Source organism: Triturus cristatus, chromosome 7, assembly GCF_964204655.1.
Source record: "Triturus cristatus chromosome 7, aTriCri1.1, whole genome shotgun sequence".
NCBI lineage: Eukaryota > Metazoa > Chordata > Amphibia > Caudata > Salamandridae > Triturus > Triturus cristatus.
The window spans coordinates 1589279255-1589304505 of record NC_140590.1 but is presented as its reverse complement, the minus strand read 5'-3'; the positions used below and the strand labels follow the sequence as shown (position 1 = coordinate 1589304505).

Genomic DNA, 25251 nt, shown 5'->3' with positions numbered 1-25251 from the left:
CACTTCAAGAAAACTGGCTTTTAAAGACAGTAAGGGGGTACTACATTGAATTATTGGGAGAGGTGTGGCGCCAGGGCCAGGGCAACTGACTCCGGAATCTAAGGAACACGGTTTGATCCCTGTCGCCGGTGGCAGATTAGCCCAGCACCATGTGACTCTGGGCAATAGCTTGCTTAATCTTCCCGACGGCCCCCAGCGCCTAGAGACCCTTACGGGTGATTGTTTGCGCTTTACAAATGTGGATTATTAATTATTCAGCACTCAAAGCCAGTCTCTTTTCCCAAACTTGTTTCTTCCTTTACAAACAGATCACTCTCTGATTCATAAAAAATGTGTGATCTTCTGCAACACAGTACTATAGAACCGAATGTTCTGGATCATTCTGGTTTTGAAAAATATTTCGTTTGAAGAACGAAAAACTATGCCCAGTCATAAATGTAAGCAATTTCAACATGTTTGTTATTTACCCTTACCTCAAGATGGAAAGTATCAACCATCTTAGGGACAGTTCAATAGCGCAACAAGTTCATATTTTTGTTGTTGCAAATTTAAATAGCGTGGTATGGGAGCGCTTTACATGAGCACCAGTTAAATTACACAAGGACACATTCATTATTTGGTAGGCGAGGGCAGATTACGTGATTTGCCAGCAATAACAGGATGAAGAGCCGACATCAAGGCTCGAACCCAGTTCCCCAGCTCCATAGTCAGCAGCTCTAGCCGTAAGGCTACATCTTCTCCCCATTCACTCATCTGGACCTGAAAGAAGCTTTATTGTCAGTTCCAATATCAAAGTAGGAAATTCCTTCAATTAATTTGGGTGAACCATGTTTTTAGTTTTACCTCTCTTTCACTTTGTTTGTCTTCAGCAAGTTGGTGTTCCACTAAGCTACTCAAACAGGTGGTTTCTCATCTCAGATTTCTGGGTGTACGCCATGTTATTTGTTTAGACAACATCTTGATCAGGCACCACGAGAAGTCAGTTCTGCTCAAATATCTCTAGTACTCCAATAGTCTACATCATGCAGTTCAATCCTTGGAACTCCTGGTCTTTCAAATCAATTCATTTCTTCCAATCTTCAACTCCCCATATCAAAACTGTTACTTATTCACAGAAATGATCTCACTTCACAACCCTGTCCCACATTTCTTTGACACATTTGACCGGAATTGAGAGAATACTGGTGTCTTGTTTTTCTATCCCCACACAAATATCAAGCAATACAACATCTCAAGATCTGTCATCGAAGAAAGATCTTATTCAGACATAATTCAGTCAGATTTAGAAAAAAAGGAGGAAGCTTCTTGGTGGCTGGAACACCTTCAAACCTGGACCAGCAGAGCAATTTTTAGTTCTGTTCAAGAACTGTTATTAGAATCAGATTAAAAGTTTGGGACGGTGAGTGGCATGCTGCAGTCAATTTTCGACTGGGGGTGCATGGTTTCAGACGGAGTCTACAATGCATATTCTTTAGAGCTGTTTGCCGGCACCTTTGCAATTCAAACATTAAAAAAAGATTGGGTTCATTGCTCTCTCTTCCTTTGGAAACATGATATAACTGCTATTCAATCTCCTAGTAGGGGCCCAATCGAAAATTCTAGCAGAGTAAGCCGAACACCTCTAGAAGTATTGCCTTAATCAAATTTTCAGTCACTGCACAATACATTCCAGGAACTATGAATTCGGTGGGAGATTGGTATTCAAATCATCTTGGAGATTCTAACAATTGGCAGATCCATCTTCCCATTTTCCAAAGTCTTCATAACATTTGCAGTTCTTTCTCAGTTGATTTGTTCGCAACCAGAGTGAATACTTAATTTAAATGGTTCTACAGTGGGAACAGATGTATTTATTGATTGTTGAAATCGGGCTTCCACTCTTATCCGAAGTTTACCTGGTTTAAATTGATCTCTGGTGGCTTTGAAAGTCTCATGTCAGAACAATCAGTCCAAGGTCTCTCAGTGGAATCTATCAGGCTTGTTGAATGTTCCTAGGCCCCAGGTAACAAAAAAAGGATTGCAAGTCGGCTTGTCATGCTGGAGTTTAAAATGGGGGGGATGACCCCCATTATAGAATATTTAGTTATAAATGTGTTCAATATTTAACCGAACAATATATTGCTTTCTCTAAAGTTTTTATCATTTAAACCATAGTATAGAGCTCATTATCTTTCAAAAAGGTAGCAGATGTCAGAGCTTTGGACATTTCAACTAGGTAGAGTTATTTTTCTAACCTCCAAAAGAAGTAAAACTATTACTATTTCTGTGGAATACCCTGCCGTTCCTGATCATCCAAAGTTCTGTGTGGTTTGTTTCCTTCAATAATAAGAAAATCGAACATAAGATGTTCTGTCACTCAACGTTTATCTCTTTCATAAAATCCATCTTCCAGCATTTTTTCCCGTCACTCCAGATGGGCAAAATGGACCATACAACAAGAGCAACTGATATTTCTGTATTTGGAGCTCAATCTTCTAGGGGGGCTTTGAGCTCTAAAGCTTTATACCTGGCATCCCGTTTAGAAGATGATCTGAAAGCGGAAGATTGGTCTTTGGCTTCAACTTCCAAAATTTTTTAACACAAACCAGTTGTTCATTCTTCAGTTGCATCCTTTAATACTCTTTAACATAGCATAATATGATCCTCCTAGCCACATAATATACCCTGGATTTTCCAAGCTATTAATTCTGGAAGGTATATATCAATACAGGGGCACTTATTATAACACCACTTGAGTTTAGGTGTCATAGGTTATTAGCATATATTTGTCGCCATCCATATTGTATCTCAACCTTGTTCTTTTCTCCTAGCAACACAAACTCAGTTCCTTAATCTACACGAGTTGTCTAAAGAAGAAGGGGTATGATAAGTGGCTTTGTTTTTTTCTTCTTCTGTTCACATGTGTTTTAATTTCTCAGTTTCTTTGAAATTTGACATGACTTCTATGGCACAAAGAAAGTAAATGGACTCTGTTTCACGAACATTATTTAGTGCTAATTGTCCCCCAGCATTTCCCTCTATTGTAGTCCTAACCAAATGCTTATGAGTAATTATGTTTTCCATTATATCAGTCCTTTTTCTATTGCATTGTTTCTCTAGCTGCTGATTCAATTAAAGAAAGACTAAATGTTTTCCTCTATGTTTTTGACAAAATTAGGACCATTGAGCAGTACCAACGTGGAAAATATAGATTTAAGGCCAGCATAATTCTGTAACTACCAAGATTTGCCAACAAAGCAAAAAAGGCGAAAAACTGGAAAGCTCTGGTAAAAGGAGTGGGGAAAAAAGTGAAACTGGCATCACTGATCCTTGTGGCGCATTACATCAAATCTGTGATATCTCTAGCTTTGGAGCCTGGAAGATCTGCAGACAGAAGAGTACACATGTTAAACTGATCACTCAAGAAACATCTTTAATTTTTTGGTTAACTTTATTGCCTTTAAGGATTACCAAGTGTTTTTGGTCCTGGTCTTTAAGCATTTTCCAACGTGGGTCCCACAATTTCTGTTATAAGTCAGTGTTTCTCATTTTTTCCATGTAATGAGAAAATACAATATTTTCTGAATGCCTTCTACATATGGATAAGTGTTTTGTACTTCACGTCTTTTTAAAAAAAACTGTAAATGTTTGCACTATTATTTTTCACTTTTTGGCTTGCGTGAGCATCTTTCGTGCGAGGGAACCACCAACAAAGCTGTGGAAGCATGTTGTATACTTGTCCCTATAGCTTATCAACAGGTGATCCACTTTAACTTTACACAAATCTTTAGTTAGTTTATTTTTGGAAGCAATGTAGATATTGCACGGGCATGTGACAGTCTGTGATTGTGTCACTATATATGGGATAAAGTACCCCTCGCCATACGTAATAAGGATATTGCAAGTCACTCAGGAGTTCCATGCCCGAAGGCAGAGTTTCTTCATATCGTTATGGAGCTACTCGGTGACTTGCAAAATCCTTATAATGTACAGCAGGGGGTACTTTATTTTTGGTAATAATCTTTCCAACAAACCACTAAAAATCTTGGTGCATAGCTCTGGCATATAAATGAGAGAGTATGCTTGCAAAGATAAATAAAAATAGAATTTCTCATTCAAAATTAAAGCCACCAAAAAAGTATTAGATATTTGATGCAAAAAGAAATTAGAATAAGTTTAATAAAAGTCAGTGTTTTTAAAAAGGTGTAGGTAGTCGGAATATGTAGAAACATAAAGGAAAATGTTAACTTTTCTATAATTACTTAAGGAGTGCAAAAAAACATGTTGCCATGAATATCTTCTTTCTGCTTGTCACTGTGCAGGTAGAAAACTGGGAAAAAGAAAGAAAAGCCAGGCTTCTTTTTTTTTTAACAGCTGCTTTAATTATCCTCTGTGACCTCACTCTGGCTCTGTCAGCAGGCACTTTGACTTCCAAACTTAACTGTGATAAATTATTGTAGTTCACCGGCTAGTCAATTCTTTATAACAGGCGACTGGGGGTGTTACAAGTTGCTTATCATAAAGAATTTAGAGACCATTTTTATACAGGGATTGCAGAATGCCATGTATTCTAAAATCAACTAGTAAGATTTCAGACTCAGTCATGAAGTTCTTCTTAGTAAGGAATAAAGAGGTTGGTATTGGTATTCAGAATGGTACACATGGCCTCTGTGCAGTACACCAAAACAGAATACTCGGAGTGAAAAATAATAAGTACTTCAAGAGTTGACTGTTTTGAGTTCTATTAGAGTTATGAAGCTTGCAGGAACCTGAAACTGAAAAACAACGCCAACATGGCTGATAAAAAGAGAAATGGATCATCTGGTGGTTTAGAGTAAATATGCAAAGTTGAAATATAAATAACAATCAGAATAATTTATCCACTGGAATAAACTGATCTAAAAAGCTTGATTATTCACTCTCATTTAGGTAGCAACAGGGAAGAAGTAAAAGCAAAACAATGTAAACAAATATCTTTGAAAAATATGTTGCATATCTCATTTCCACTGAAACAAAATAATTTATCTTCATAAAAGGCAACAATTCTCCAATATGCCAGCATTAACACAAAGACCACTTAGCTCGTCAGCATTAGGTGGTTAAATAATTTCACATTCAAAGTGTCCTCTCATTTCAAGTATGAAGATAAGTAACATAATGAAAATGCTTTGAGCTGCTGGTGTAATAAAACGCTTAACATCAGATTGAATTTTATATCAACAAAAGCCTCCTCAACTTGCACTGTGCAAAGGTGCGACAGTCATAGTGTAACACATACAGGCGGTGATGCAGACCATTTAAAAATTAAATCTGCAATTTGACGAAAAGAGGGATATGTTTTGTGAGCAGACCGGAGGGAGCTTCATTTGAGAGGCTGTGAAAAGAAAAAATAAATAAGGCTTTAAAATGAATTTTGGCTGCGTCTTATCCTCCACCAGAAGGCTATTAGCTGTCTCTGATATTTGTGCCTTCGGTACCAGGGTCAAGTTTTTAAAAAAAATGTTTACACAAGAAAATTCTTTAAACATTTAAGAAAAAAAGTGCTTCATGCTTTCACAAAACAACTTTGGCCCATGGCTACAACAGCTCTGTCTCGTCGTCTTCAGATCCAGATGGTCCTTGCCGAACCTCCTCATACCACTTATTGGTTAGGCTTTTCATTTGAATCCTTCCATGATGTAGATCCTAAAGCAGAAAATTACAAAAATTAAAGAAGAAAATTGTTAGCAGCACAGATCGATGACACCAGTTAAACAGAAATAATTAGTCGTGGCAAATCCATTAAATTCTCTTAGCAATGTGTGGAATTAGTAATATCCGCTCTAATCAATCAAGGCGCAACTGACTTTATCATTAACTTTTCAGTAGCAGAAGCAGTATTTGAACTTGTAAAGGTTGTGTGTATGGCACTAGGTTGTCCTCTGGACTTAATCCAAGCTTCAATATTGGAAGGAGAGAGGGAACAAATAACAGTGCTTAGCAAATAGTCATATTTTGAGGAGTTTGGAATTGTTGATTGATCCATTTATATGTACTATGAGCTCATATGATTTGTAACTTGGTATGATAAGTATCTGTCACAATATGAACAATGTGTAAAGTCTGGCATATGAGAGTCTCAACGAGCGGGTGAGTGTTAGTTGCTGAATTTGATGATTAGCAGTAGTCGGCCACAACATGGAATACATCATGGGTTATTGCTAAAACTATAGGATAAGAAAATTTCCTGTCAAATATATGCCTATGGATTTTGGTACATGGTTTGTAAAACACTTCGTTAAGTTTAATGGCACTTGAGTTCGGGAACAGGGTTCTGATATGGATAACTGAACCAAAAAGAAGATCTGTTTAGAAAGCTGGCATCCCCAAAAAATGAGATCGCTGTGCATGCTTATATGCATCTATTTACGGCAAAGGAGGTAGTGAATGCAGTCTTGTGGCTGGTAAGAAAGGAAGGGTGGTTATTAGTGAAGCATTCAACTTATGTTTCTTCTTTACTGAAGTTTGCTTTTGTCACATCATAGGCAAGAGTTGATTTCCCACATTTCTGGACACCTTCGTTAGGACAGAAGTGTACAACTAACAATTCTTGTATAGGCCTGTAACCAAATATGTGAATAAAAACAGCAGTGCATGGGTGTGCAAATATAAAACCCAACTGAGCTGGATTTTGAGCACTTAAAGTACTTTTGATATTTAAGCAAATGTTCTTCACGTATTGTGTACCAAATGAATCTACCTAAATGGTTGGGAGATCTGAATACCATAAGGAGCATTAGACAGAATGGAAAGTAATCTTACATATACATTCTATACTTCTCTGCAAAATGAAGAACCAACCTCTTGGGTGAGCCGCCGCGTGAAGAAAGGGTTCAGGTATCTGGCATCCAACCACATAAATCCTTTCAGATCCTGTCGCTTGATGAACTGGGCTTCATACTCTTCCTCCGTGAGTTCAGACAAATGTTCGGATTCAATAGTATTTCCCTACAAGATATTAAAACTTTATCAATGAGCTGCTTTATGGAACATTACCATTCCTCAATTTCACAGTTGTAATACAGACCTGTGTGAAACTCAGAATTCAACAATGCACAAAATAGGCACTTATCTATAGACTGAAAGACTCTCTTGAGGTAACCCTTGAAGCATAAAATGCAATTAAAACACAAGTGCGGGCAAATCCAAAATATCTGGTATTGCCTGTCAGCCTACTGGCTTTGCCAATGTTTTCTAAAAATGTTTTTGTAAATATTTACTACAAAAACACTTTTAAAAAATGGGTGACTGAACATGCACATACAAAGGCAACCATATTTTAAAGTTTTCTTAATTAACTTTTAGAACAACATTAAAAGATTGCTGCACACATATATTTTGGAATAAAGTTTTAAAAAAAAATCAACGACAGTCATGTATACTTATGTGCATGCATGAGCAAACGCGGGCATGCCAACTTGGAATGGGTTAAAAGTCAATTTACATACATGGCGAGACAATCAGTGCACGTGGGAAAGCAGTGCACTGTTAGCGGTGGTAAAGGCCAAGCAGCAGTATCTGGAGAGCTGTCTGGACCTTGCAAAGTTTAAAATAAGTTAACATTAAAAAAAATTAACTTGCTTAAAAAAAAAAAAGAAGTTCTCAATGACCACAAGTCCCTGCCACTGAAAGAAGATCTTTTTCTCTGTTATTGACAACTTTGTGCTTCAGTGGAATGCCGTCACTCACAGAGAAGGAAACTAATAGCAGAGGTGGCTGACTCATTGGCCAATGGTGTATGCTCTGGTGGGCAGAAGCAAAATGTGAATTACAGTTGAGAAGACCGATGAATGAAGAGGGCTGGCTGAAACTGTATAAGTAGTTGTATGATTTTTAATAAAATCAAATAATCTTTACTAATGCTAGACCTAAATATATTTAAACAGGGGCATGGAGTTTTCATGATTGTCAATGCCTCACTGTTCACTAATTATTCACTCTCCAAATATAAATTGCACGGTTGGATGTTGTAAATGGATTGCACGGTATAAGACATGAGAGTCTCCCCCCCCCTCCGTGCGGATGCCTTTTGTTTTTTAAATGGGGCAGTGTGTGCTTAAGCCTAAATAAAGTTTTACCACAAAATAGATTTGGGCTCTCTATGCCCATATGTTGTGGCAACATGTAGGAAAAGATACCCTGAGATTGACGCTGCCAGGGCGGAGGCCCGGGAAAATAGCCAAGTGTGGTTCAAGAAAGTGTATTGTTCCAACAATGGCACCAACAAAAGGTTTGTTGGAAAAGATTGCTCTCTTTCCAACATTCAGAAACAGGCAGCGTTGAAAACATTTCAATTTCTTCACCACCGTTTATGCAATAATTTAAATGGTGGTCAATATTTCGAATGTTTTAGGGTCCACATACTTGGTTTGTGAGAGAAAGTAGTATGGACCCCATGGATGAACCAAGAAAGCTATGAATTTCTGAAAACTAGACACATCTGAATTTAGTAAGACATCATTTGCATAGATTGCGCAAGGTTTACACAAAGAAACAGATTGTTGCAATAAAACAGTATTGAAAATAAGTAGGAAATTATAGCCATAAATGACAAGATTTTCATTTATGAGTTTTTGCACTGAAGGCTGATGAATAAAAGCAATATAAGACCAGTCCGGTCAGATATATACAGGTTTTGCCAGTTGTCCAAATAACCTGCAATACCCAGAGGCATAAATTAATCTGCAACTTACAATGATTTTTCATTGTGTAACAACTACATTCAATGCACAGGGAAAAAATCCACGAACAAGCATTGGCAAAGCCAAGAAGTCTGGCCGTGGCAAATATGTAAGCATTCATATGCAATATTAAAAAATATTTTGCAAACAGTTAAAAGAATATAAAAATATAGGCATGACCTAACAGTCCAGTCACAGCAGTCGCGGAAGTAAAGTGCACTCCTTTTCAGACTTATATGCAGATATGATCAGGAAAAATGTCATTACTCACAGTTCAAGGCAGCTAGCTAACTGCTGAAAAACAAACGTTCCTGTATATATGTAAGTATTTTCAATATGAATGATTAAAAAATTAAAAGGCTGTAAAAACAGCTAAAGCTGTCTATAGGTCAGACCTAATAAAAATTACTATGAAGAAAAGATATTCGTTTTCGAAATGCACGAAAGAGTCTGAGTTTGGGTATATGTGTTATCTGTTGCACTTCAGATTCAGGGTAATCCATCATGCCCTACTATTTTGATGGTATTTTTTTAAAGTGAGTTTTTGTGCACATTGACTTCCAATTGGAAACCAAAAATACAGAGAAATGCAATAACAATGGAAGCTCAGGTGTGTGGGCAGGCCTATTGAATGGAACAGGAAAAGCCATGTGAAGAGATGAAATGATGCTTGCATGACCCCATTACTTTTTATCCAGAATGTATGCACTTGCAATGATGTATAGTGAGACCTGAACTTGAATGGGTATCAGAGTGCTTTTCCTAAGAACAGTTCTAGTACACTAGCACCTTCATAACAGTACATGTTTCTGCAAACAAGTTACAGGTTACAAAGAAACAAAATAGGCAGTTAGCTTTCAGGATTCGGGGACAAATGTGGGGTAGAAACTGTAGGATGAGGACGTCAAGACACAAGCCTTGCAAAAATCAAACTTTGGCTTAAATCACATTATTGTCTCAAATGTATGTAAGGCAAAGGTCCAGCACCTGCAAGAAATAACCAAATGTCTCACTCACTTCTCCTGATACAAAACTGAAACCCACTTGTTTTTGTTTAGGAACGTCTTTAGACTGGTACAGGAAAAGAAGTGTGGAAACATCAAGAATTTTGCTTTAAACTTACATTTATTCTTGGGATGGGTATAGCTGCAGTACTTGGACATGGAGTCAGCTAATACCCATGGGAAATTAACCCCAGGCATTTCTAAAAACTAGATATCTTGTAGAATGCAGGGTGGTGTGGCTTGCATGGATCTCACTATTTTTTCTTACCCAGAATGCCATGCAAATGCCATACGTATTGCATTCATGTGAGGTAAAGATTTGGAATCTACAGGGCACAACAAAATTCCTACCACCGAGGAGTCATATTCCTCTGTGTGGGTGAACCTAAGGCCCTGGGCATGATAATCCCAGAAATGTACCCAGGATATATCAAGGACTTTTCCCTGAACTTAATTTGATACTTCGGATGCAGCTAACTGTGATATTTAGACATGGGTCACCCGGCACCAAGGAAACACTACCAGTCCCAGACAATTCTGAACAAGCATTGGCATAGCCAATAGGTCTCGCTTTTGGTATCTTGTAAGTGGGTAGTTAGGTAGCATATATTTTTATGTGCAGTAAAGTTACATTGAATTGGAACATTACAGTCACCAGTTGTGCTCTGTCCGACTGTGTGCAAGCATATGTAAATGCAAGCAATTGTCCTGATCTTACCTTGCAATGGGAACAACAAAGTGGTTCATGGGCTAGAGGGTGCACCCTACCACCACTCATACCCCGCTCCCCATACCCATTAGATCATAGCTCAAAGATCGATACTTTTTATGTTAGGGCTTTCATGTTAGACCGTTAGGTGCTCTGGCCAGTTTGGAAATGTAACATGTTGATGTCTATTGATTTGCTGTCTCAAGTCCACATGGTGAAAAAGGCCAACTGAGCAGTCTGTCCTTCCACGGTCGGTAAACTGAGTACTATTAAATAGGGCATAGTATAAATCACCTGTTAATTACAGCGCCTAGAAATGGCATAAGCGGGGCATGCAGTGTCCAATATGAAACTGGCAACGTCTCATTCTGAATTTGCAGTGTAAACTATCACATTCGGTTTTGCAACCATCTTCTATGGGGGTTGCCCAGCATGGGAGCTCCAACACAACTATCGACAGCCCCATGAAACTTGTAATGCATTAGATCACTTGCCTTACACAGGATTGTAAAGGTTAATGACGAATTAGAAAACATGGGGAAAACTATTACTTTTAATAAGTCCTCAAGCCCCATTCTTTGTAGACTGTAAAATATATTTTCCCCTTCATAGCCCATTTAATGTGCCTGATCCATTAACTGGTTGCGAACCTGGGCCTGAAATTGTAGGCTCTGCTCGAATCGATTTATTATAACCTCTCAGCTCGTTAACTACCTCTGTATACCGATCAAACTGGTGTTATAGAATATCTGTCAATGGTGGGATTTGAACCCTTGCATGAGAAGGGAATCCGGCATCACATGCACATGACCTTGTCTTGGAGCTATAGCACCTGTGGTGTTGCAAGGGAAAAATGGTTCCCCTCAGGACCCCACACGGCATGGGCGTTTACAAACACCACCAATACAATGCTCGGATGAGTGATATATATTGTAAGAAGGAGGGCTGGCCAAGAAATATTTTTAGCTTATATAACAGTAACCTGTACCAGAAGTATTGGAGCCCTTCACTTTGGGGCAAATCCTGTAATTGCCCCATGCCTAGAGTCACAGGATGTTGGGGCAAAGCCCCGAAGAACCTGAGAAGGCGTACCCCCCCCCCAAAAAAAACTAAGCAGGAAAGTGCCACCTTCACACCACAGCTGGTGGCCAGAAGGCACTAGTCATTTACCTTTTTGCATCAGTTCACTACTTTTGATGTAACCTTTATTTTCACAGTGCTATATTGCGCGAGACCTGAAGTGCTTTACGTGCGATATAAATATAAAAAAATAAATAAACGGAGCGCAGTGAGCCTAAATCGGGTGCCGCGCTCCGAATTAAAGTAAACCAGAATGGTGCGCGCAACAGGGCTCGATAATTTAAAAAACGTCGCCCCTGAGATGGGGGAGCTGCTGGTGTGCGCGCGCGGTTGCGAGCAGCAGCATATGTTTCCAATTATCGCTCCCACGTCTGGGCACGATAATTGGAAACATATGCCGCTGCTGCGCGTAACCGCAAGCATTAGGCCATGGGCGTGCACATGGGTGGGACAAAAAGAGGCTTTGGCCAATTGCGTGCTGTCTTTGTTAAAAAGACGCACGCAAAGGCCAATAGCCTGGGGCAAAACTACAAGCACACGCGCGAGCGTGTGGTGGATTTCTGGAGGCCCTTACATAAAGTAGAGCCGGGCAGCGCATTTGCGCTGCGCTAGGCTCAACCTAAAAATGGAGACCAAGAGGAATTCAGAGTGTGTGACTTGTTTGGATCCCAAATAGTTTTCGTTTTTACACAGAATGTCCTGCAAGCATCATAGATATGCGTAAAATCAACCAATTCCCTCTTATTTTTCATGGGAGATGACTGCAATATTTTGGCCTAGTAGTCAACCGGCACCAGGGAAGCGATACCAACCCCTGACATATCAGAAAAGCACAGACCAGAGGAATCCACAATGATGTGACCTAAAAGGATCCCAGTACGTCAATGTAAGTCACTGTAAACAAAGAAATAATGAAACTTACCACAGTCAGAAAAATAATTCTGACTGAAGACACAAATGTAGCACTGCCTTTTAAAAAGAAAGCAGTATATGCAGCTGGTACATTTAAACTGGAAAAGAGTGGTAATTGAGCCTACCAAGAACTCTAGACGCTGCCCTATTTCGTAACCCTCAGAAAAGAGTTAATCAAGCAGTTTAATTTTGAATAAGAGGATCAGAATGGTTGTGATAGAACCACTATTCATAACTATGATCCTGGAGCGGATAGTGAGTACTATTATTAATTCATTGAGCCCTTGTTGGAGGTAAGTCTACTTAAAAGTATATTTTCCTTCTCCATCACAGGAGTCTCTCTCTGAAACTCAAACTGCAGAATAGAATAACAAGCTAACGCCAACCTCACAAGTGCCTATCCTAAGGTATCCATCTGGAGATCTTGTGAGTGCACATCTTGAGATCCATAACATCTTCTTTTGAGGTAATTGGATAAGGTGGAAGAATTGAATGCAAAAATTGGATGAGCACTACCCTCATCTGGAGTGCATGAGGTGACACCTAGTTGAAAGAGCATGTCCGTGTCATCTTCAAATGTAGGTAACAGACTAATCTCTTCAGTAGAAGTCTCTGGAGGTTGACCGTAGCCTCATCATCAATCAATCCAAAGCATATCAATTTCCTGACGGTGAGCCATTGAAAGTATTAACTTTGAGGTCTTACTTGTTGACCTGGAGCAGTTGTTACTATGACATTTTGCTTACTCTACGCAGGTGTCTGACCGTGACCTTTGGGGCAAAAGAGAGGGAAACATATCCCTTTTCACCTTGAGAGGAGTTGGAAATGGTAACTTCTAAGCATTTGCCACTTGCACCTGTGTATTTGGAGCGAAACACTCTCTGTTTCCCTCAGCCTATTTTTAACAAACCTCACACTTCCTAAAACTGATGGAATAGAGATTACAAACACATCATTCACTACCCTCCTTAGACATCCTGCAACCAAGAGGACGCCAGTGAGAAGGAGAAGGCAGTGTAACCAAAGGCAGAACAGTTATGACATTGCAAATCAAATCTTTTGTGAGAACACAGTGCATGGTAGAGTGGCCAAGTGTGCAGTTGAGTAAATTGTTATAAATTGGAGGGGCACTAGGTACGGTACAGTGGAGTGGTGTGTTGGAGTGTGTTGGAAAGTGTTATAGAATGGTGTAGAGTGTTGCACACCGGGGTAGGGGTATAGAGTAGGATAGAGAGTTGGGGAGTGTAGGGGCACAGAGTGGAGTACAGTGTTGTATAATGGCACAGTGTAGTTTAGTCTTGCAGGGTAGAGTGGAGTACAGTGTGGTACATTGGGGTGTAGAGTAGCGTGTTGTACAGTGCCATAGAGTGGATAAAGTGTAGTGCAGGGGAGTGGCATAGTATACAGTGGAGTAGCTGTTCTAGAGCACATTGACATGGAATTGAATACAGTGAAGTGGTGTAGTATACGATGGAGTAAAGTGTTGTAGCGTCGTGTGGTATGTGGTTAGTGGATTGGACTGCTGAATGTTGGAAAGTATGGTAAAGTGGAGTGAATTAAAGTGTTGTACAGTGGAGTGGGGTAGAGTAGAATGCAGTACAGTACGATAGAGTGGAGTGGATAGACTGTCGTACAGTTGTGCTGGACAGAGTAGCGTACAGTGGAGTGCCATAGAGTCCAGTAGTGGAGTATAGTGGAGTAGGGTCTGATAAAAAAGGTAGAGTATATTAACTGGATGGGAGTGCCGTTAAGGGAGTGCAGTGGAGTAGACTGGAGTGGCGTACAGTGGAGCGAGGCACATCAGAGTGGCATACAGTACAATAGTGTACAGTGGAGTGTCGTAGAGTGTAGTAGTGTAGAGTAGAATAGCGTACGAGAGTGAAGCTGGGTACAGTGGAATAGCGTAGAGTAATGTAGAGCGAACTAGCATACAGTGTATTGGGGTAGACTAGATTAGCAGAGTGGAGTTGCATAGAGTGGAGTAGAATACCATATATTAGAGTGGCATAGAGTGGAGTTGCGTACAGTGGAATATTATACTATGGAATGATGTACTGTGACGTGGCGTACAGTGCAGCGGCTTAGACTACAGTGTCGTAGAGTTGAGCAGCATACAGTGGAATAGCATGGAGTGGAGTGGCGTACAGTGGCACAGAGTGGAGCGGTGTACAGTGGAGTGGCATAGAGTGGACTGGTGTAGAATGGAGTGAGGTAATGTGTAGTGGCAAACAGTAGAATAGTGTAGAGGTGACTTAAAGCTAAATATTGAAGAGTGGACTAGAGAGGAGTGGTGTACAGTGGAGTGGGGTACAGTAGAGTGACAGAGTGGAGTAAGGTAGAGTGAAGTGAGGTACAGCGTAGTGGCGTACAGTAGGATGGCGTGGAGAGTTGTAGAGTGGAGCGGGGTAGAGTGTAGTGGGGTAGACTGTAGTGGCGTTCAGTATAATAGCGTACTGTGAAGTGACGTAGAGTGGACTGACGTAGAGTGGAGCAGCATACAGTGGTATAGCGTGAAGTGTAGTTGAGTGGAGTGCATATAATGGAGCAGCATACAGTGAAGTGGTTGTGAGTGGAATAACCTTGAGTGTTACTAGCATATAGTGTAGTGACGCAGAGTGGAGTGGAGAGGAATATAGTGGAACATTGTACAGTAGAGTGGCATGGAATGTCATACAAAGGGAAAGGGGATATTGTAGTAAGGTCGAATGAAGTGGCATACAGTGGCATGGCGTAGAATGGAGTGATGGACAGTGTAATAGCGTATAGTGACTTGCCATCGGGGTGGAGTAGCATAGAGTGGAGTAGCATAAAGTGGGATAGCATAGAGTGTCATAGAGTGGGATAGCATAGAGTGGGATAGCATAGAGTGGAATAGCATAGAGTGGAATAGCATAGAGTGGAATAGCATAAAGTAGAGTGGCATGGAATGTCATACAAAGGGACAGGGGATATTGTAGTAAGGTTGAATGAAGTGGCATAGAGTGGAGTGGCGTAGAATGGAGTGATGGACAGTGTAATAGCGTATAGTGACTTGCCAGCTGGGTGGAGTACCATAGAGTGGAGTAGCATAAAGTGGGATAGCATAAAGTGGGATAGCATAAAGTGGGATAGCATAGAGTGGGATAGCATAGAGTGGGATAGCATAGAGTGGGATAGCATAGAGTGGGATAGCATAGAGTGGGATAGCATAGAGTGGGATAGCATAGAGTGGGATAGCATAGAGTGGAATAGCATAGAGTGGAATAGCATAGAGTGGAATAGCATAGAGTGGAATAGCATAGAGTGGAATAGCATAGAATGGGATAGCATAGAATGGGATAGCATAGAGTGGGATAGCATAGAGTGGGATAGCATAGAGTGGAATAGCATAGAGTGGAATAGCACAGAGTGGAATAGCAAAGAGTTGAATAGCATAGAGTGAAATGTCGTACAGTGGAGTTGTGTAGAGTGAAATAGTGTAGAACATATTGGTTTACTGTGAAGTAGCAGTGGAGTGTCGTATAGTTGAGCAGCATATAGTGCAGTAGCATAGTGTACAGTGGAATAACCTTGAGTGTTACTGACGTACAGTGGAGTGCAGTACAGTGGAATAGCGCAGAGTACAGTAATTAATTTTTAGTAGTTATTTTTTAAACATTAAAATTATTATTACTGCCGTATTCTGTTTTTTTTTTTTTTTTAAATATAGAGAAACTTCAACTTATTACCACTTCAATAAAGTGGTAATAGGTAGTGAAAAACTATCAAATCTAATACTTACCTACATCTAAGAACAGAACACAGGTAAAGTCTACCTAAAAACAATGTCTGCCTTTAATTTTCGTAAAGGCAGTCATTGGCCCATCACAAAATGACTTGTCATGACAATGTACTGCAGTACTTCCGCGAAATACCTCAAAATATTGTAAAAAAGACTGCAACAACAGGTATCACTAAGTTAAATGACTTATAGCTTAAAAGATACTTACCTGTAGTACTCAAAAAGATCATCTGTGCACCATATTATCTAATCCTGCCAAACTTCATGTAAATCCATTCAGCCTTTTTTGCGCTACGTCCAATACAAATGTGAACAGAAAATACAATGATGGAAAAACGTATTTTGGGACAACCCTTTTATCTTCCCACCCCATTGATTAATTACCACAAAACGTTCCATCCGCCGCTATTGTAGAAACAGCAATAGGTCTGGAAAGTTTCATGTAGCTTCGTCAAACGGGGTCAAAGTAGTTAGTGACCAAAATTCTGAGGAATTCCTATACCTGGGAATACTAACTACAAATGTAAGGTCCGTGAAGTAAAACAATTAAAACATACCTGCAATGTAAATATTTCTGATGTTCTTGCAATGTAATTTCCCTCCCAATGTACTTACCTGTGACGTAACACCCCACAAAGTAAAGACTGTGAGGTGATGATAAAATAGTTATTACAAATCTTATGAAGATCATATAATATTTGTCAACTTCTCAAACATACAAAAAGTAAACGCACAGGGACTGCCCTGCCTGCTCTAAGGCCTTGCACTTCGTGGAGACCAGTAGACAGCATGAACCATAAAAACAATCAATATGCTGCAGCAGCAGCAGGTGCATGAGCTGTGGGGCCAAGGCAACTACCCTACTGAAACAGCAGGGTGGCATAGACCAATGTGGATTTGCTCTTCTTGGGGTACACCATATTGGCATATCTGAGGAGTACCAATTTACAGTTTGGTGCGGAGTGGGCGAGTCTCTCAGAATATATACCTAACAATGTTATGAAAAAAAGAAAAAAGCCTGGGAACTTTCAGGGACAAAGGAAAAATGACATGAGTGGCACAGTTGCACTGATGGGCACGGTCATACAACTAACTTACAATTAGTTAGCAAGAGACATTTCCCTCACATAGAGGCAACATCAGACATATACGGAGTTACATTTTCCTTGAAACTAGTCATGGGAATTTTCTTTTTAAAGCTTCAGAAATCTTACACAGTAGGTTTGAGTTTTTCTTCTGTATCTCCTATTAGGTATCCCATCATCTTAAATTATTTGCCCGAGTATGCCTCCATAAGTTGAAAACTTAAATAAAATCCTAAATTCAAAACGTTTTAATGGTTGCAATAACTCATTATATTGCTACAGCCAAAAACAATCAACAAGCAACAGTGCACTAAGTCTGACATTTCTCCAGCACTTCTGACCAATTAAATTCCTTAGACTCAAGGTCTGTAAGTCCATATTCATGGTCCATACCTGTCCTCCAGTGGTTTTGGATAATACCAGTTTTTTTATTGAATGTTTCAGGCAATTCCTTTAACTTCTCTGTAAGGTTTGGGGAATGTTTTACCTTGAAAACTACTCTCTTTGTGACTTTTGAACTTTTATTGTTTAACATTTAACCCTGTTGAATCTAAACAGATTAAGGAATGTTTCTCTCTCAAAGAAACTAATTTCGGGGTTCTATATATTCCCGATTCTCTATATTGATCCCCTTAAATGTTGAACCCCTAATCTGTATTTTCTTCTTTTGCTTTTTTTCTCTCATTAAATAATAAAGCTTTAACTAGTGGGTTTCCTATACAAAGCACCTACATGCATATCTGTAAGGTATGCATTGCCGCTTGGGCCTAGCTGCGGAAGATGAGCAAAGGTCACCCTCCTTAAACCTATTTACCTATGTGGAATAGAGTGTGGTTCATTGCTCAGCCGTTTAGTTTCTCAGCGGTGGTCAGAAGCTTGCAATACTAGTAACCACAATGTTATCATTGTTCAGAAATGTGCAGCAGTTACTCATATTGTAAAGCCTTGCCAAACTCTCCCAACCGAGGAAACCTTTCATGAACAGCCAGTCATACAACACGGCAAGGCAAACTACAATACACATATGCTAAAGTGCATACCTCCACCAACACACCCCATCCATATTTAAAAATGGTCACTCAAACAAAGGGTGGATTATGATCTCTGTTGAGACAGCACCCAGCTCAAGATCAAACTGGCAGAAGGGCAAGAAAAGGATGGAAGAGTTGGGTCTGCTTGGCAACTTGATGTTCACTGCCGCAACGTCTTATTGCCCACTTAGGAGTTAAGACTGGGATGACCTTAATGGGAGGAACACCAGAGGTGGGTGTGTCATCAGACCATTCTACTTCATTGGGACCAGATCCCCAGTGGACAGAACAGTAAAACGGTTGAGCATTGGGTTCCGAGCTACAAATGAACCAGTCTTTGAAGTAGGGAAGGCCTGTAATTATCAGTGTTTTTCCCGTTAGGAATAGTCTGCTCTTCTCAAATAATGGTAAAAGGCTCTCAATGTGAAAGCCAAAAATTCTCCTAAAATTAAATTATGCAAATACACAAGTGTTTTGAGAACCTGCCTATGTACTAAACTAGCTTCATTGGACTCAGAAACAGGAAGTTAATATTATTTGTAAATGTAAGCCAAGGGCCCAGGCCACTATTGATATCACCCGCCTCGACGGTCTTCCAATGGAAGCCGAGGGAAATATAAGGCGGCTAGAATGACCTGCAAAACAAGCTGTTGCTTAACTTAAAAAGCACCTTTAAAGAATATGTGCCTTCCTGATGTATCAAGTGGGGATGTGCTCCATTATATAATCCCCAACTCTTTGTAAAAGCAAGTCTGGTGGAATCGCACTAGGTGTTCTTTGGTTGAGACTGTGGATGGCACAATCAGTGGATCTGCGATTTGAAAGTGATATGACTTGGTTGGAGGAAATGCCTGAAAATCATGCTGTTCTTCCAGTAGTGCTCAGAATCCAGCTACAGGCTGAGCTAGAGATGCTGGTCTTTTCTAGTTGCACATTGTGCATTTCATCTTCGTCCCTCACTCATGTAGCATTTTGTGCTGTGTCTGCAACACACGATATAACAAATAATATAACATTACATAATTTTGACTTATCCTCTGGTGTACAGGTTCTTATTTCTCAGGTGAACACTGGTTAAGAAATGTGCACACATCATCTGCTTGTCAGCTACTAGATGCTAGGAATTATTCGTCACCAAAGACATGAACACCCTAGATGTGAAATGATCCCCAAGGCGGTTCCAAACCTGTTAAACCACACCGTCAAGACACATAACAGCACATTAGGGTGTTTTACTTTACACTGTTAAATCAAAGGTGCTACGTATCTACCATTCAGAAGAACATGTTTTTTCAAATGAAAGTCTTAGAAATATAGTCAATGCTATTTATCCACTATTAGAACATTGGACTGCTGAGCGCTCATTGAAGACAATGGCGTAGCTCCGGGCTTATAATAGCCGGTATAAGCCTGGAGCATCAACATTCCAAAGTTTATTCACAGCAACAACTGTGAACAAAGGCCTCACCGAGCCTGAAAGAAGGGATTTCAATCCCCTTGGGCTCTAAGGCCTTTGTTTGACAAATTAGGACATTTTGCCCTCTAGGGGCAGAATGTTCTAACAGCCTAAGAGTCCTCAGTAGGGGGCACTACCGGCCATTAAAGGCCCACTCCCTTGTTAAAGGCCCAAGCTGCGCTGGAGCGGGCCTTTAATGGCCGTTCTAAGGCTATATTAGAACACTGGAATGTTGAGCACTCCAATGAAGACCATGGTATAGTTCCGGCCTTATAATCGTCGGTATAAGCTTGGAACTCCAACATTCCAATATTTGTCTTCATTTTTCTCTCTTTTTTTAAAATTTGTTTTAAACAATTTTATTGAAATTGAAAACACAGAGTCATCATTACAATACAATATCATCCTTCTGCTGCATTGAAATATAATTCAACAACCCTCATGGATTGTGAACATTCAGTACTTTGGGAGGTTATAGTTCTGATCGTCTCAGCATTGCCATATCAGCTGTCGGTGAGGTACAAATTTCCCGTCATTTTTCTCTCTTTTTAATTTAGAATGGTCTACCCTTAGAGGGTATAATGTTCTAATAGCCTTATAGCCCTTCTGTCTCGGGCTATAGTGGTTGTTAAAGGCCTTCTCCCTGTTATGGGCCCTCGCCCGCATCTCAAATCCATAACTCGGTTTCGGGCACTTAACAACCAGCCCTCGGCAGCGGGCTATAATAATATGGTTCCATCAAAATTGATATTGCTGCCGTTCAACAATATGTGATAATATGAAAGAACACTTTAGGTGGCTTTATCCAAATACGTCATGGCTTGCATTTTTGCGCAGCACGACCCCAGGAATCTATACACACAATGAAAGCATTTATTATCCATAGCTTCATCCATTCATAAATTGACTCAGAGCCCAAAACGAAAATGTGTAAGCCAAACAGGGCATTATGGTCCCCTCGGGGTCTGGTCAAGAGCGTTTTTGTAGAGCAGAGAGCTGAAAATAATTATTTAGACAGAAGTATCACGTCATATGCGGCGCTCTGAATTGCCTATGGGTTCTTCTGTCATTTCTGTTTCATCAGCAGAGTCTAGCTTGGTGCTGAGATGTTACGTTTGTGATCGTGAATTAATATTTCCTACCAACGGCTACTACAAGAGAATAAAAATAACCATCCCTATCAAAACCTGAGTTAAGAACATACTGACCTCACAGTGACCTAGTCCAAATAGTGAGCATGCAGTCACGTTGATCAATGTCTCATTCAGCACTGCTCTGCACGTAGGATCTCTCAAACTAACCAACCTGGTTCTCTGTTTAAGTGGTCACACCTGGTGATCATTTGATAATATTAAGCGACCAGTTTGGGCAGACCCATGCCAAATTTGCGTGCGCTCACTGACCACATAAATAAGGACCTGCTAGATTTACTTGTGTGCATTAATTGTATGTGTTAAATGCATCTGCATTTATTTTTTGTTGATATCCTGATAATCTGGGTTTAATAGCCAGCCGTGATGGACCCTCGCAGGACATCCCAGAGTTATGACAAAAATACATCTTGACAGTCAAATTGGAACAATACTCAAGTCAACACAAAGTGTCCCCACAGTGTATGGAGAGAGCAACATCAAGGCTAAATACTCTTCATCAGTGTAAGCTCAATATTTTTGAGGTCGGATTCCATCAGTCGTCAAAGTGAGAATTTTGTTAAAACATGTCAAACCACAACCAGGTGTCAAGATTGCGGTTGACAGTAACATGACTGCTTGCCTCCAGAGCCCTCTCTTCAGGGGCAGGTGTGATGGATAGAAGCAGCGGTTAATTTGTGCCGGGGAGTGTCCAATACTTATTGTAGAGGACCAGGACTGTTTTTGTACATTGGTTAGGCGGTGGATGCTTTCAAAATGTATTACAAGCTGCCCTACCTGCCATTCCCAGGCCACCCAGTGGGTGCAGCCAGGCATTCAAGGTGACGGCTGCTCTTGCCCATTGCTCCACGTGGCCGGCCTGCCTTCGATTAATGTGCAGCTTCACCTCCTAGAATAGGCGAGCTCTCGCCATGTATAGAATGCTTCTGGCTGGCTCATACTGTGTGTGTAGTGCAGACAGAGGACAGTAGATCCGGGCTGTGTGTTCTGTTCAGCGGCAGTCGCCAAGCATAGCATTTCTTGGGCTCATCTAGACAAGGAAGGTACTAAGGACGATTTTGCCAGCTGAGCTACCTGAATCCTGAGCCTCGTTGGCAGACCGCAGTGAGGCAAGAAGTTAGCAGCATGGTCAGAAAGAGCCCTCCATTCCCCATGCAGAGCAGGCTTGGTGCCAGGGATGCAATCAGACTCCAATCGAGGCGGAGCATAAGATTCAATTGGATTTGTTAACAACATTTTATACCATGTCCCAGCCTATTCTTCTACATCGTTTAGAGAACATTGGAGTCGAGTTCTGGCGCTGGCTAGGAATCGATACTTAGAAAATAGGAGTCAGGCAGTTTGGATGGCTCCCTACTTTTACACCTCCAAAGCTCTTAATTTTGGGGTACCCCAGGGCTCCTCCTTGAGGCTCACTTTGTTTAACATCTGCATGTCCCTCTGGATTCTTGATGGAGTCTTTTGGAGTGAAGATAATCTCTTAAATAGACGACACACAGTTGTTGCTGTCCTTTGAGAATGGGGTCTTCGCTGCAAAGGAAGCCTTCAAGGGATGTTTGGGGGCTGTGCTTAAGTGGATGGGGCTGTTCTTAAGTGGATGTGGGCCAGCAATCTTCAATGGAATTCAAATAAGACAGATCTTTCTGCTCAGATTCCAATCTCTTCAGCAGTGGGAGGACTATCATGCCTCACCCTCCCCCAGCTACAGTAGGCAGAAATTCGTGAGTCAAGATAGTCCGGCAACTGTCCTTTGAGCTGCAGACGGACTCTGTGGTGGGCTCATGTTCTGTGCTGGTTCGCTACCTCCAGGAGTTCCTGTTTCTTCTGTCACTTTAGCCTCAGAAAATGGTGATCTAATTACATCTAGAGTAGACTATGCAAAGTTCTTTATTTGGGCCTACAAGGTCGCCTGATCAATCGGCTACAGGTGGTCCAGAGTGCATCTGCACAGTTGCTGTTCAAGATCCCTCGTCGTACTCTAATCCCTCCCTACTTGACTACAGTTCAAGGAAAGGATTATGTTAAAAAAACACTGGTATTGGCACACCAACCGCTTCATGGCTGTGGTCCAAGGTATTTAAACAATAGACCCTTGCGGGCTCTTCGTTCTGCTGATGTGAGGCTGTTACGCAACCCGAAAATCAAATGTATGATGGGGGGCTCCTCCAACATCCAACCCCACTCTGTGCACGGCCATCCCCCGGGGCCAAAAGGTATTTGCAAAGGGGAGGGAGCTGCGTGCCTCCCCTTCCCTCCCCGAGCCACAAGGAACCCAGGGAACTCCAACCTTTAAGGGAAGCTGGCATTGCTCAGCTATTGCAGCATGCCAGTGGGAGCATATTAAAATCTCCCGCCAAGTGGGAACAGACTTGCCTACCTGTGCCTTTTTGTTTTTATTTTACTGTGGACTCTCGGATCATCCGTGAATTTGCTGCAAAATAAAAAATAAAAAAAACATTTCTGGACCCACGCGATACCCACCACCCGCCCTAGGAAATCCCTACCCTACTCCTTCTCCTTCTCCCTTATGTCTTTTTTCACCTTTTCTATTTTAGCACTCTGGACTGAGTCGCCTCTGGGTAGTTATAGTTAGAACATGGGTTATGCATTTTTTGTTTTGCTTATAACTTTGGTGTGGCTTGATGAATCTTCACAAAATGTTTGAAAAAAACTTCATCCACATTAACTCCTTCCTGGAACGTTTTGGGGGTGATCTGTCAAATGGAGGCTGAGAACAAAAGGGAATGGGTGGGGGTCCCAAAACGTGATTTCACCTGACCCACATGCTTGAGTGAATTGAGGCGCGTTCCCAGACATCAGCGGGTACCACCAGTGAATCCACCACCTCATGATGACTTAATAGGATCACTGGCTGCTTCTGTATATTTGATATTCTTACACACTTCACACTTGTGTTCACATTGAGCAGCAGCACTTATGAATAGGTCCTAATGCCTCTACACCTCTGCATAAGGGCTAATAGGTCCAAACGTTTTGACGGCATACTGACACTCACTGCGGGTATATTTGTTTCCTGTGAGTGCCCTGTTTTTAATTCTGGCCCGTCTGCGCGCAAATAATGAGATATTGCGTAACCTGCTCTGCTGCCCTCACTACCCTGAGCTCATCACTGTGGTATTTTGTATACCGTTCCTCTACACAAAAACATCTCAGAGCTCCTCCCTTTCGGTGAGGGGGTTGTGGCCCGAACCATGACTAGGAATGATGGTACGAGGAGAATCCTAATGATGAAGCATGCCACCTATGGTGGGTGATAGAATTTGTCTTTTTAAAGGTATAGCCCTTTGCATCTAGGTCTTCATTTGTAACAGTTGTGTATAAAGTTTTCTGTTTTAGACACAAGGGTTCTTGTTTGTGGAAAAGATTAGATTGGGGAGTCAACCCTTGAGGATTTCTAAACCTCCTTGGTCCGCCTTTTGATGTGGTAGATGGTAACACCCTGAATACCTCCTATTATAATAAGCAAATACCAAACTGTTGCATTCATTGATGTCATCAGTAATATCAATAATGCAAATTGAGATGTCATCAGTGATGTTATCAATTATGTCATTGAACAGTTCATGATTTGACGTGATATGTGAAGTCATAAGCAGTGCATGGCGGGGGCGCTAGTTATAGTACGCTCACTGAACTACAACAAGTAAATTTCACTGTTGTTTCAGAGCCAAAAAAGTTATGTTATGACTGACAATGTCACCTAACTATAATTCCCCTTTAACATTTGTTTTTTTTGTGAAAAAATAAATATGTATATACATTTAAGGGCTCATATTTTTAAGTGGGAGGTGAGGCCTCTATGCCAAAATGACTGTCGCGCCTCTGAAGAGTGCAATGAGCACGAAACGCATCAGGCGTGAATCAACAGGCATGCTGTAAACTGGATCCGCCCGCCGATCCGGCTTTTACCTCATGAAGGTTGCTGCAGTGGATGTCAGAGTGCGTCTCCACAGGTGGGAACCTTGGAGCTTTGATTTTTACGCGGCCTCCCAGCCGCGGGAGATATACCACCCGGAAATTTGGGGCCACGGAGCTCCGAATCACGGAGTCTCAATGTGGAGGCATCCATGAGGGATTGACAAGCTGGATGTGCGAGTGGAGGCCCATTGGTGGGCTTGAAATGTCTCAGACAGCGGCACACAACTGAAGCACACACTACAAGACCCACAAACCAACGTGGACTCATTTGAGTCACCCATCTGAGGGCTCATATTTTTAAGTGGGAGGTGTGGCCTCTATGCCAAAATGACTGTCGCGCCTCTGAAGAATGCAATGAGCACGAAACGCATCAGGCGTGATCGACAGGCATGCTGTAAACTGGATCCGCCCGCTGATCCGGCTTT

The 25251-nt window shown here is 41.1% G+C and overlaps 1 protein-coding gene across 1 annotated transcript in view; it reads right to left on the bottom strand.

The window, feature by feature from the left end:
* Positions 1-3411: 3411 nt before the first annotated feature.
* The window catches only part of SLC9A8 (solute carrier family 9 member A8), a 489369-nt gene continuing 467529 nt past the window's right edge, over positions 3412-25251 (bottom strand). The window contains exons 15-16 of the mRNA XM_085619441.1: positions 6820-6966; positions 3412-5664 (exon numbers count right to left, since the gene is read on the bottom strand). Coding sequence (XP_085475567.1) covers positions 5557-5664; positions 6820-6966 — 255 coding nt within the window. The 3' untranslated portion in view covers positions 3412-5556. The remainder of the gene's footprint in view (positions 5665-6819; positions 6967-25251) is intronic.